The sequence below is a fragment of the Trichomycterus rosablanca genome, chromosome 12 (assembly GCF_030014385.1).
Source record: "Trichomycterus rosablanca isolate fTriRos1 chromosome 12, fTriRos1.hap1, whole genome shotgun sequence".
NCBI classification, from domain to species: domain Eukaryota; kingdom Metazoa; phylum Chordata; class Actinopteri; order Siluriformes; family Trichomycteridae; genus Trichomycterus; species Trichomycterus rosablanca.
In genome coordinates, this window is record NC_085999.1 from 9,030,797 (window position 1) to 9,043,888 (window position 13,092).

General features: G+C 39.9%; 2 protein-coding genes across 4 annotated transcripts in view; one reads left to right on the forward strand and one right to left on the reverse strand.

Annotated features, from left to right (window-relative positions):
• The window catches only part of ppp1r9ala (protein phosphatase 1 regulatory subunit 9A-like A), a 40,295-nt gene extending 38,610 nt beyond the window's left edge, over positions 1 to 1,685 (forward strand). For all 3 annotated transcript variants that reach the window (XM_063006334.1, XM_063006335.1, XM_063006336.1), the window contains one exon: positions 286 to 1,685. In XM_063006334.1, coding sequence (XP_062862404.1) covers positions 286 to 444 — 159 coding nt within the window. In that variant the 3' untranslated portion in view covers positions 445 to 1,685. The remainder of the gene's footprint in view (positions 1 to 285) is intronic.
• Positions 1,686 to 1,990: 305 nt separating this feature from the next.
• Positions 1,991 to 11,796, reverse strand: pdk1 (pyruvate dehydrogenase kinase, isozyme 1). The gene is made up of 11 exons (XM_063006337.1): positions 11,283 to 11,796; positions 9,102 to 9,243; positions 8,512 to 8,583; positions 8,243 to 8,427; positions 8,049 to 8,144; positions 5,605 to 5,682; positions 5,443 to 5,519; positions 5,160 to 5,258; positions 4,844 to 4,954; positions 3,800 to 3,913; positions 1,991 to 3,717 (listed from the first exon to the last, which is right to left on the reverse strand). Exons 1-11 carry the CDS (start codon positions 11,389 to 11,391, stop codon positions 3,577 to 3,579), a joined length of 1,224 nt encoding a protein of 407 aa, XP_062862407.1. The 5' UTR covers positions 11,392 to 11,796; the 3' UTR covers positions 1,991 to 3,576.
• Between the last annotated feature and the right edge of the window lie 1,296 nt (positions 11,797 to 13,092).

The window sequence follows — 13,092 nt, forward strand, 5'->3', positions numbered from 1 at the left end:
AACACCACACAAAAACACAATGCACCTGTCTTTTATATCAAACATTATTAAAAATAAAAACCAACTCAGAAAATTATTAGTGAAACCTCATGACCTGATTTGTATTAAACACATGATGCAGCAATTGGAGTTCAGCCTAGATAAGTGAATATGCATTTTACATGTGCATTAAGTCAAGGTACTGGACATAAAATACCAGATTTAAACAGAGTTAACAGACATCAGTGAAACAAGGCCATTACATAATTTAGCCATTTCTAAAGTTTTTTTTCTCCTTTGATTCAGGTGCTTGGTGTTTCCAGCCAAACTGACCGAGGTCTGATCAAGAAGAAACTGAAAGACATAAAAAAAGCTCAGGAGAAATTGGAGAAACAGCGTGAGAAACGTGAGAAAGAAGCTAGACGAAGTGGGAAAGTTCTAGACAATAATGACTCTGTCTGCTGAGGCCATTCTATTCCTGCTCTAAATCTCAGTCTTTCCTTTTTCCTCAATCTCTTTATACTTGTCTAAGGCACATTCTGTTTTGTGTCGAATGGGCAGCTGACGGCTGTTTTATCTCGCAGGTGAGCAAGGCAGTCGAATGTGGAATTAATCCACATTATTAATCCACAGAACAGACATGAACAGGTTTGTAGGATTTATTCGCTCTTACATGATCGTAAGGCAAAAATGAAATGTACCACTGATACTAGGAAAGAAATGCATTGAGGAAAGGGCCTACCTGCCAGATCCTTGAGAATCTTTTATTTTATTCCCTAGCAGTAGACCACAAATTAGGACCCTTATATGCATCATAAACACACCTTCCCAAATCACCACTGCCTTACTCATGAAAAAAAGAAAGAAATATTCCTTAAAGCTTTTTTAAATGAAGCGTCTCAAACCAGAATTCTTAAAACATGCAGACGGGACTGAAACCCTGCTCGAGGCAGGTACAGTTTTATAAACACAAGAGAATTTCCTGCTGCATTTAAGGGAACATGGTTTAGACAGCTGGCTACTTTGCAACCATGCAACTCATTTTAATACATATAATGCCTTAAGATGTTGTAGCTCTGTTTTTAAGTAGTCATGGTTTATTGTATGCACCTGTATAGACATTTGTTTTGCTGGAACTTTGTACAGTTGTTTGGTAAAAGCACTATATTGACTTTTAAGAGCCAAGGGTAATATGGTTTTTAAATGTACAAATTGTATTTTATACACACCTATTAACTGCATAGATTTAAAGAAAATTATTAGCTTTTGGACCATTTTCTACTGAGTAGAATAGCTCATAGATTAAGACCATTTTGCATAGTATACAAAAAAACAAAAAGTGATTTTTAAAAACAAAAAGTATTTATGCAGCTTCTTTTATTTACCTTTGGCACAATCTTTCACATAACCACAATATTACTAAAAGGTACCCTACCCTATTTAGTTACACATAGCTGAGTTCATTCTTTTTTTTGTCTTTAGAAGAAAGAATACAGGAATACAGTTTGTATTTTTCAGTGTCATTTGCATTTTCTGGCTTTCCTTATTCTCATTTGATGTTAATAACCATTAGCCATCAGCTTTTTCTGTATATATTTTGAAGCTTTAGCTACAGGACCACTCGTCAAACCATGCGACAGTCTGATATCCAGTCATTTCTGTGGTACGAGTCTATAAGCTGCACCAATAAATTCATTTTCACATTTGTGGGGTTTGTGTGTCTAATTTTACACATTAGTGAAGTAATAACCTACAGTGCATCCTGGTGCCAGCTGTCAGTGGATTGTCCCTCTTGAAATGTTAGGGTACTCACCACAGTTGCCTGTGGGCACCCTTCACTGTCTCAGAGATAATTCAACCCAGTCTGTAAATTGTACTGTATGGTTTGAAAGGTTAGCTTTGCACAAGCTGTACTATTTGTACCACTTATTTACATGTGAGATTTCACTTATACAGGACTGGGACTGAACATAATCATGGGTTTTAATGAAAACACAAAAGATCTACCATGTGAAATGCTTCAGGTTTTATAAAAATTGTTAAAGATACAAAAATAGGACATATTAAAATACTGCAACATCACCCACACCTACAGCACATCTTAAAATGCTTAAACTGCCATTGTTTATGGTCAGGAGTAACCATCCAGGACTTTTACATTTATTACGACTAGTCAGCTTTCACAATCCTACATTTTTCATGTATTGACAAACACCAGGATTATCCCTAACGTGAGTATAATTAAATCATAGCGCTGTCCAATCAGATACCACATCTCCAACCAGGATGAAGCAGTTAATAGAGCTAAATGACAAAATAATGGTTGTAATATGTGGATAACTATTTATTTAAATCATGTATATGATCACTGTCAGCTAAACTGGTACAATTGTGCTAGGCCTAGTTTTAAATTGTAAAAAATAATGACATTGAACCAAACGACTAGATTTTCTCGTGTTACATTTTGTATCACAACACTGTCGTAGAATGTTCGTTTGCCACTTTAACACTTAAAGCTCTGCACTTTTTATCTAGCAGCAGTCACTTTATTGGGCCGTACCTATTCACAGCATATCCCATAAAAATCCTCCACACAATGTAACATCTAAAAAACATATACATGACTTGGGTGAACTTGCATTTCATACACTCTCAGTTGTCTTTCTTTTAGTTATGCTGCATTCAGAAGTAAATAACTGTAACTGGCTGATAACAATTGATCACTACATTCACTGTACCAATGAACAAGTATGCAGCTATTTTATTTCTGAATCACTACAATTTGCAGACATTTATTGATCAACTTTAAGCTTTAACCTTCTAATATTTGTTTTATATGATATTTTAAATTACTGCTAATGTAGATTATCAATCAGGTTTTTATAAGGTTGCTCCCAAGTAAATAGCCACATCAGTCTATCTCATCCATTATCAAGTAAACGTGCATGTGAGCAGCAATCTTTCACAGCAAGTACATCTGACCATATGTTGTGCTAATATACTGACTACCAGATGGCTGCATTTGAACTGAGTGTGTATTAGGACACTGCAAAATGATGTTACTTAATATAGATATCCATATTAATGCTGCTGATTTATAAATGAACTTATTTTACTTGACTGTTATGTATGTGGTCATTATTAATAAGTACTGACTGATAGCTGTTACTTGCCACAATGGCATCAGGACTCCAGTGTATAACTAGAAAAACACATTGCAAATGTAGAAATCTGTAAATCTGTTTTCAATGTCGGCAGCTAGACATATAGCTTAGCTAAATGCTATCTTAATAACACTTATGAGCTTATTCAGATTCCACAGCTCTAAAGTGAAGTTTTTTTATGAAGTACCTTAAAGTAAAGAAAAAGCACTCAGGCTCTGTAACACTCGTTTAAAAAGCATTCAAGCACTTGAAACCTAACGAAAGCTAAAAGATAAATGAGCTTAATCCAATCACAAACATGACATTAAATCATTTCAATACAAGTGCAAACCCAGCCTTTCTTTCAGTAGTGCAAGCTCTGTTTTTCTTCAGACCTTCGACAAGTCTTATTAGTGTGCATTCCAACTCCTTTCTAATATCTCATCATGAGATTCTACATGCTGCGGAAGGTGGTCATATCCTTGGGCTCTTTGCTGGGCACACACCAGTCATCTGCCTCCTGCATGGTCTTGTAATGTTTCCACGCTGACTTATTGTAGACTGGGAGCCTTTCAATGGACTCGGTAGAAAGTGCCTTAAAAATGTGACAGATTATTAGTTTGCATGTACACCTGGAATATTTTCTATATTTTTTACATGTTTATAAAATCTCTTACTCTGATGTATATAACTGCATCTGTTCCGTGGCCCTCCATCGAGTAGAGCTTTAGATCCCCCTGGAAGTACCTGGCATACAGTCTGGAAATGGGCAGTCCATAGCCATATCCAGCCTAAGGTCCGAGAGTTTATTTGTAGGTTACAGATCATGTATTATAGCTACCACACATACTTTCACTCTTTGTATATAGATATAGGACAGAATGCATGATGCTAAGGTTGCATTCAGGTCATGTTTGACATCTTTCTGGAAACAGAAATCACTGATGAACACTTCCGTTTGATTGTAGGTTGAAATGCATTTGGGTGTGGTTGGTTTGCTGTAATTCAATATTCAGTAAATCAGTCTGTGTGAATCTAGACAATTTCTCAGGTTGTGCTGCCAGGCTTTAAGGAACGTGTCATATGATTGGTTGTGTGATGATACTGTAGAGTTGCTTTTATGTGTTCACCTTCCCCCATTCTCAAATGTCAAAACCCCACTGGAATCTTTTCACCCTCGCATCAAGGAAACTTGCATACAAATACCTGCAAGTAAAAGCTTTAAATTTAGTAGACCTGTGGATACACTGGGAGCGGGACAAGCTGGGACTTATCATGTTGCCAACCGCTTCTTTTCACTTGCACAAGGCAGGTTCACACAGGGATCTGTATCACATACGGAGAGTTGTGCACATTCCATATTACCCGGTCTCTGTGCAGGCTAGAGGTCACAGTTGCAGCAGCAGTGAGGAATTTCTTCGGACCACCCTCCCTCAGACATAGCCGCCCAATTGTACAGCCAAAATTTGACATTAATAGTGTAAGATTACAGCAGTGGTGGGCCAGTAAGTGGTGGACAGAAAGGACCCTGACTGCTCCACCTACGAATCAAACCCAGGACCTTCTTGTTGTGAGGCAACAGTGCTACCCACCAAGCCACCGTGTCATCCTCCTTCTTTTGTAGTCACTGGTGAATGTGTTGTTTGTCAGTGCATCACTGCCAGTAAACTTAATGTATCTATTTGTGATAGTTGGTGAAAATAAACTAAAAATAAACTGACCAGAGGTGGAGCGCGGGATGTGTCCATTTGAGGCCGAGGTGCAGTGGAGTAAGTGTACGTGAACAATCTGTCAATCTTCCTAAGTGGTACCCCACCTCCACGATCACTGACCTAAAAGCAAAAGAATGAAACTTTTCTATCAGTATGAAATGAAATCTTGCTCATGCCAGTAATCTCCTAATTGAGCGATCCACACAAATGAATATGCAATCAAAAAACGTTACAATCAAAAAATAATAGCATGAAATACATCATGGACAAACTGATAAAGGAAGTACAATAAAAACAAAAGATTAGAAATGAACATGAGATCTACCTTTACAGTGAGATCTTCTGTGCCTAGAATTATTCGAACATGAACTGGAGGGTACTCCATTGCATCACCATACAGCTCCATGGTGGCTCTCATGGCATTCTAAAGAAGTCAAGAGAAATATTAATAGCTCAGCACACCCTCAATAGTAACAGCAATACACTACGGAATTAATAGCCTTTAATACTTAAGGACATGAACTTAATGACCAGGGTAATTTGGTTTGATCTAGATTTCTATTATTTTAGCATAATGAACAAGAAAGCCAGTCAACTGTCCACAATACCTTAAATAATTCAAACACCATGTGATATAAATGTGATGGCACATAAACCACTGTTATAGGCTTATTTGGTTCTTTACCTATAAAGAAAACAAGAATATAATATCAGACAAAATATGATTTTGAACATGTTCTCTTATTGCAAGCCATGCAACTAATACTTACTGTTAAATTCTTCCAGTTTTAAATCTGGTGAGTTCATGTAGTATCTGTCACATAAATCTCGAGCATTTTCATATGCATCTGCAACAAAATAAAGACCAAATACATCTACTGTTTATCACAGTCAAAGTATAGAATAACCTTGCCATCTGACCCAAACTGGAACGTTTACCGCAAATATCTGTGGCATTAGAGCTTCAAGAAACTGGCCAATAAATGCTGTCAGTAAAATCGATTTGGTTCCTAAAACAATGATGCTGAAACTAAAGACTAATATTTTTAATATATATTCATGCGTTTTTCCCTTTATCTCCCAATCTCAAAGAGTGCTATACCTAAAACGCAACCCCTCCAACATGTGTGCAGTGTCCAACCACTGCTCCAACCCATCTGCATGAGGTGGGTTCACACAGGGATAAGTATTATGGACAGAGAGTCATACACTGACCTCCACTATCCCCTGTCTCTGTGCAGGTGCCATCAACCAGCCAGCAGAGGTTGCAATTAAGGCAGTAATTAATAAGGAATTCTTTCAGCCCGCCTATCTTCAGACATAGCAAATTACATCTGTGTGATGCCCGGATTATTATAATATTACATACAGTGTATCACAAAAGTGAGTACACCCCTCACATTTCTGCAAATATTTTATTATATCTTTTCATGGGACAACACTATAGAAATAAAACTTGGATATAACTTAGAGTAGTCAGTGTACAGCTTGTATAGCAGTGTAGATTTACTGTCTTCTGAAAATAACTCAACACACAGCCATTAATGTCTAAATAGCTGCAACATAAGTGAGTACACCCCACAGTGAACATGTCCAAATTGTGCCCAAAGTGTCAATATTTTGTGTGAGCACCATTATTATGCAGCACTGCCTTAACCCTCCTGGGCATGGAATTCACCAGAGCTGCACAGGTTGCTACTGGAATCCTCTTCCACTCCTCCATGATGACATCACGGAGCTGGTGGATGTTAGACACCTTGAACTCCTCCACCTTCCACTTGAGGATGCGCCACAGGTGCTCAATTGGGTTTAGTCCATCACCTTTACCTTCAGCTTCCTCAGCAAGGCAGTTGTCATCTTGGAGGTTGTGTTTGGGGTCGTTATCCTGTTGGAAAACTGCCATGAGGCCCAGTTTTCGAAGGGAGGGGATCATGCTCTGTTTCAGAATGTCACAGTACATGTTGGAATTCATGTTTCCCTCAATGAACTGCAGCTCCCCAGTGCCAGCAACACTCATGCAGCCCAAGACCATGATGCTACCACCACCATGCTTGACTGTAGGCAAGATACAGTTGTCTTGGTACTTCTCACCAGGGCGCCGCCACACATGCTGGACACCATCTGAGCCAAACAAGTTTATCTTGGTCTCGTCAGACCACAGGGCATTCCAGTAATCCATGTTCTTGGACTGCTTGTCTTCAGCAAACTGTTTGCGGGCTTTCTTGTGCGTCAGCTTCCTTCTGGGATGACGACCATGCAGACCGAGTTGATGCAGTGTGCGGCGTATGGTCTGAGCACTGACAGGCTGACCTCCCACGTCTTCAACCTCTGCAGCAATGCTGGCAGCACTCATATGTCTATTTTTTAAAGCCAACCTCTGGATATGACGCCGAACACGTGGACTCAACTTCTTTGGTCGACCCTGGCGAAGCCTGTTCCGAGTGGAACCTGTCCTGGAAAACCGCTGTATGACCTTGGCCACCATGCTGTAGCTCAGTTTCAGGGTGTTAGCAATCTTCTTATAGCCCAGGCCATCTTTGTGGAGAGCAACAATTCTATTTCTCACATGCTCAGAGAGTTCTTTGCCATGAGGTGCCATGTTGAATATCCAGTGGCCAGTATGAGAGAATTGTACCCAAAACACCAAATTTAACAGCCCTGCTCCCCATTTACACCTGGGACCTTGACACATGACACCAGGGAGGGACAACGACACATTTGGGCACAATTTGGACATGTTCACTGTGGGGTGTACTCACTTATGTTGCCAGCTATTTAGACATTAATGGCTGTGTGTTGAGTTATTTTCAGAAGACAGTAAATCTACACTGCTATACAAGCTGTACACTGACTACTCTAAGTTATATCCAAGTTTCATGTCTATAGTGTTGTCCCATGAAAAGATATAATAAAATATTTGCAGAAATGTGAGGGGTGTACTTACTTTTGTGATACACTGTATATTACAAAAATCCTAGAATACCAGTTATACCATATAAAAAGTAGATTATATCAAATATATCAATACAACACCTACACATTTGATTCAGAAACATGCATCTGTGTTGTGACATTAAGATTTAAACAAATATAAAAAGACATTCATTGTTGTGGATGTTCATGTCTTCATGTGTTTGCTGCTGCCACTATATTGAGTGTTCTGCACCTACACGTGCATTGTTTATTTCTGAGGACAAGCACAGAACATGCTTACCTTTAACAACTTCAGTAACATAACAGTAAGGATCAATACTGCCTATCTGCTTAGGGTGAGCTGGGTTCACCTGCACGTTCCCTCCAAACAGCAGAGCTACAATGCACACAGATAATTATGAAATTAATACAAATACTACGAGGCGAACTCTAATGTTGCATAAGAATATAATGTAACAATGTGAATCATCTGACTGTGCTGGTTGAGGAGCATTCTGATGGAGATTCTGCTCATGTAGAAGCGATCCAGAAAGTACTGCATATTCTGGCTGGTTACTGGGTCTGTGCCATAGGTTTCCTTGTACTCTACCACTCCTTGCGCCATGGTGGGCACCACGTCATTGTGCCTGTTACGCACCTTTATCACTGTATCTGTGAAGCTAGCAGTACCAGAGATGTTAACATATGAAACATGAGCACTGGATTTAAAAAAGGATTGCTAAATAGGATGTTTCCACACTTACTTGGATATGACTTTGTCACTGTCGGAATCTTTTTCTTTGAACTCCAAAATATCTTGGAGACTCTGAACGTACCTGTCAACAAAAAAAGGACATGATTTATTATAATGGTGAAATATATTCACCCTGGAGATGGGCTAACTTATGCTGAATTTAAAAGCGGACATTATTATACCATTACACTTTGCATCTTTAGCCATAAACACAGTAGTCACATTTACAGTGGATACTCAGCTATGACTCTCTATTTTTATGTCATACAAATGTTACCAGAAAACACCTATATTTACTACTTGTATAAGAAGATAACATGTAAAATGTAATACTGGATTGTTATTATACAATAAATTCTTCATTACATAATGACAAAACACATTTTCTCAACCATGTACGTGACAAGACTGCAGTTTCTGCTTTTAAAAATGCCAGTATAAGATCATTATTGGGTGTTTGCCAATACAAAGAGATCTGATACAGGATTTATATCAAAAGCAAAAAATAGGTTTAACGCATCAATGACTTCCACTGTTAAGAATTCTAACTGTGTAATGTGGTGTACAGACATAATATAAAAAGTAACACCCAACATTTACCAGCTCTGCACCAGTCGCACTGAAGGAGTCCTCAGCAAGTTATCAGGCAGCAGGTTAATCTCTTTCATTATGTTTGCCAACCTGACTGGCAGTTCCTCTCTGAGGAACATAAATGATGTTTTCTCACATGCATTTTCTGAACCTATGGGAAAAAGGACAAACAATCATGTTAGAACACTCATCTTGTTCACTGTACAGTCAGGTGATAAAAAGTTTATTTGTAAAACACTGTTAATGCCAAAGTGCTGTACATTCATTATGAAAACTAACCACACAATCACATTACAAAATAAAAACAATGAAGATGGTTAAAAGGTGACAGATAGGCACTTTAACATGCTAGCACACCACTGCTGGGTGTTCAAACTGATGAGTTTGAATTTCAACAGAGCCAGCGACCTGGCCAGGCTTCCACACACCATGTTTGAGAAAGGGAAGGTCGAACAGGGTCTCTTCTTGCTGTGATATGCCATCTCCAGGACTGGTCCAGGGAATCTGAAAGTCACTTTGAGCATAGTGCGGTTCTCTGTACATGATGAGGCTCTGTGTGGGAACCCAACACTGGCAGGTGTTAAGGAGCCGCCGACTGGGCACATGTCAAAGGAGGCATGTAATGGTCTACAGTGCTCCTTGGCCAGAACAACGGTAGTGCAAGGGACAGTGAAGTTATTGTTAGGAATGACTAAATTGGAAGAAAAACAGAAAAGCTGACAGATATAAGTACATTTTTAAGCCTTATTTTAGAGACTGAAACTTTTGAAGCAGACCAAAAACAAACTGCCAGACACAACACATGGAAAGAGATTTTATTATTCTCTGAAACTGTGGAGAAAGACAGCAACCTGGGCCCAGGTCCTCAACTAGGATGTAAGCCTTAGCTCGTGACTGGCAGCTGGAGGTCGACCTAGGAAAGCAGTTGAGGTTCCCACAACGCATCGCAAGGACATCACTTAGGCCAGATTTGGTCTTATCATCAGACTCTTCTAAGCAGGTGGTGTTAGTGGAGCTCACTGTCTTCTAGGAAGACTGTATGGAGGAGGCCTATGAGCGAAAGAAGGCAAAATATCTGGAGCTCACAGAGGAGGTTCTCTGCATCGGATGCTCAGCCTTCTTGGTATTAGAGGATTGCAGGAGAGGAAAGCCACCAAAAACATCACTGATGCAGCTGAAAAGGCATCAAGGTGGCTGTGGAGCAAAAGGGGTGATCCATGGTGTAGCTCGCTACTTGGACACAAGTCGGGGGCTGATCAACCCCGACTGGGTCGCCCAGGTGAGGGTGTCTGATGATCTAAGACCTGAAACACCCTATGACCCTGGGTTCATCACTGAAGATGTACCCAAGTTGCACCACACAGTGTTTTCAGAACTATTACACATTTGTCTAAAAATCAGCACTGTTTGTTTCATCTTTAAAAAAAAAAAAAAAATTTATTTATGCATTTTCTCCCTTTTTAGCGTGTCCAATTGCCCAATGGTGTCATGCTTGCTCTCCACCAATGCCGATCCCTGCTCTGATTGAGGAGAACGAAGCTAAACCACGCCCCTCCGACACGTGGGCAGCATGCCATATGCATCTTATCACCTACACTTTGGACGAGTGCAGTGCAGCTCAGCGTTGTGTACGGAGAGACACACCCTGAGAGCACTCTTTTCTCATCTCTGTGCATGCGCCATCAATCAGCCAGCAGAGGTCGTAATTGCACCAGTTATGAGAGAGAGTCCCTATCCAGCTTAGTCACGCTCATTTCTGAACTACAGGCCAATCGCTGTTCATGTGGCCGCTCAGCCTTAGACGGCAGGCAGAGCTGAGATTCGATACGACGTATTCGAGATCCCAGCTCTGGTTCCAGCGTGTGTTTTTACCTCTGCGCCACCTGAGCTGCTTCTGTTTATGTTTCTTCACTTTGTTACTTAGTTTTTTGAAGTTTTTTTTTTTTTTGGGTCTGGTGGCTAGAACAGCTGATTTAGCTGGTGGAGCAAAGGCTTTATAGCACATGTCTAACAGGAGAAATGTAAACAAGACACTTTTATAATACACTTGTTTGGGTTTCATTATTCCACAAATTTCTGTTTTACTGATATTTTAACTTAAATTGCATTAACAAGTCTTAAATCTGGACATGTGCACCTATGACTTATAACCTGTAACTTTAGTAAACAATCATTATTAAAGAAACTTACCAAAGTCTAGGAACTGCTTTATGGAGAGAGGTGAAGGTGAATATCTGGAGTAGTGATCAACCAGCTTCCCGATGGAGTTATTGCTCATTAAAGCCCTTAAAATCCGCATTTTATCAGTCTGATTTAATGCCACCAGGTTATAATTCTGTTCAGCCTTTTTAGTGTCTAGTAAAACGTTTTCTTATGTTATATTCCACACAGAAACAGATCTGCATTGCTGGCAGGATGAACTGGATCTATTCTATCAGCAGGCTAAACTGTACTGCTACATTACATTACAGGCTAACTGCTGTCTGTACACATGGCTGAGCTAAACGTCCTGCTAACGGCTCCAACAAACCCTCAAATACGCCTCCTGCACCATGTTTAACCCTAAATTATTTCTCTCCGACCATTAACCACTGCGCCTCTCCAGCAACCAGGAGAAAGTAGCTCTTCTAAGAGAGACAGCCTGGCGGAGAAGGGGCGAGTAAATTACGGCTTGAAGCGAGACCATTCTAGTCAACCAATAGCAAGCTCAAGGGCTGCGTTCAAAACCGCATAGTATTTGACTATCACAGCGCACTAGTAGAGAGTATTTCGCCCCGTTGGTATAGCATACTATTTAGTGTTATGTGTGCGATTTGAGACGCACTCAAGGCCCCTGCGTCATCATTTAGTGAGTCCAACAGGATGCCTGAAAATAATGAGCACAAATATTTGATCATATTTTGTTAGTGGCGCTCGGAAGGCACGCTAGCCCTGCACCGATCTAGGTTCGAATCTCAGCAGTGCTATTGGCCGACTGAGCGTCTAGTGGTTAGGGTACTGAACTAATAACACTGGTCAACAGAGATTTTGTTTCTTAAACACTTTTGGGTGTGTCTTAGGTATTTTGAGCTGCTGATAACAAAAATCACCTCAAATGTTTCCTATCACGTACCATTTTATTGATTCATGCCTCAAGGCTGTCTTGTTATACAGTGACAATGTCTATCCTTCAGTACCTGTTGGTATGCTTTACACATGAAGGAAACATACCAGAACATGGAACTGTTGTTGAAACACATCAAGTACAGCAACTACAACTGAAACAGCTGGAGATTTAGTGTGGCACTGCTTCTTGGATTGCAGCTCAGATATACCAAGTATTGCTGCTTCATTTGCAATTGGGACAGTCATAAGAAGAATCATATTACACCAAAAATAACTGGCCAATTTATCAGAATTTGACCCCAGGGCAGAACAATATTGCACATAAACCACTTGTGGACCCAAAAAAAAAAAGATATTCACTTCACTTAAAACTCGGGCTGATGAAAAATTTTATAAAGGCAACGAACAAATAAAAAGCAAGAAGAGTTCGCAAGAATAACTGATACCATGATTAGTGAAGGCATTTCTGTTGGTCCACAAATGCGACACATCATGAATGATCAGTTCAAAGAGCTGGTGGTGAGACCTGAGAAAATCACTTGGAAATCATTCCAGGATGTTGTTGAAACATTTTTTTTTGCAACTATCGAGCGCCAAACTTCATCAAGCTGGGTGACAACCTTCTTCAAGCTTACAAAGTGATGAAGTGCAATGTCACTGAAAATTCATTTCCTGCATTTCTTCCCTAATCTTGGTGCAGTAAGTGATGAGCATGGCGAATGCTTTCACCAAGACATTGCCACAATGGAAAAATGTTACCAAGGCCACTGGAATCCGTCAGTGCTGGCTGACTATTGCTGGACACTAATACGAGATGCACCAGATGTTGAGTAGAAACGAAAATCAGCAGCAAAACACTTTTATCTCAGTTGAACTAATGACACGTATAAGATTT

Coding starts and splice junctions, on each gene's coding strand:
- pdk1 (XM_063006337.1), bottom strand. CDS start 11,391: ATGCGGATTTTAAGGGCTTTAATGAGCAATAACTCCATCGGGAAGCTG. Junction 8,428..8,511: donor AGTGACAAAGTCATATCCAA/GTAAGTGTGGAA, acceptor TGGTACTGCTAG/CTTCACAGATACAGTGATAA. Junction 4,955..5,159: donor CAGAAGATCTCACTGTAAAG/GTAGATCTCATG, acceptor TTTTGCTTTTAG/GTCAGTGATCGTGGAGGTGG.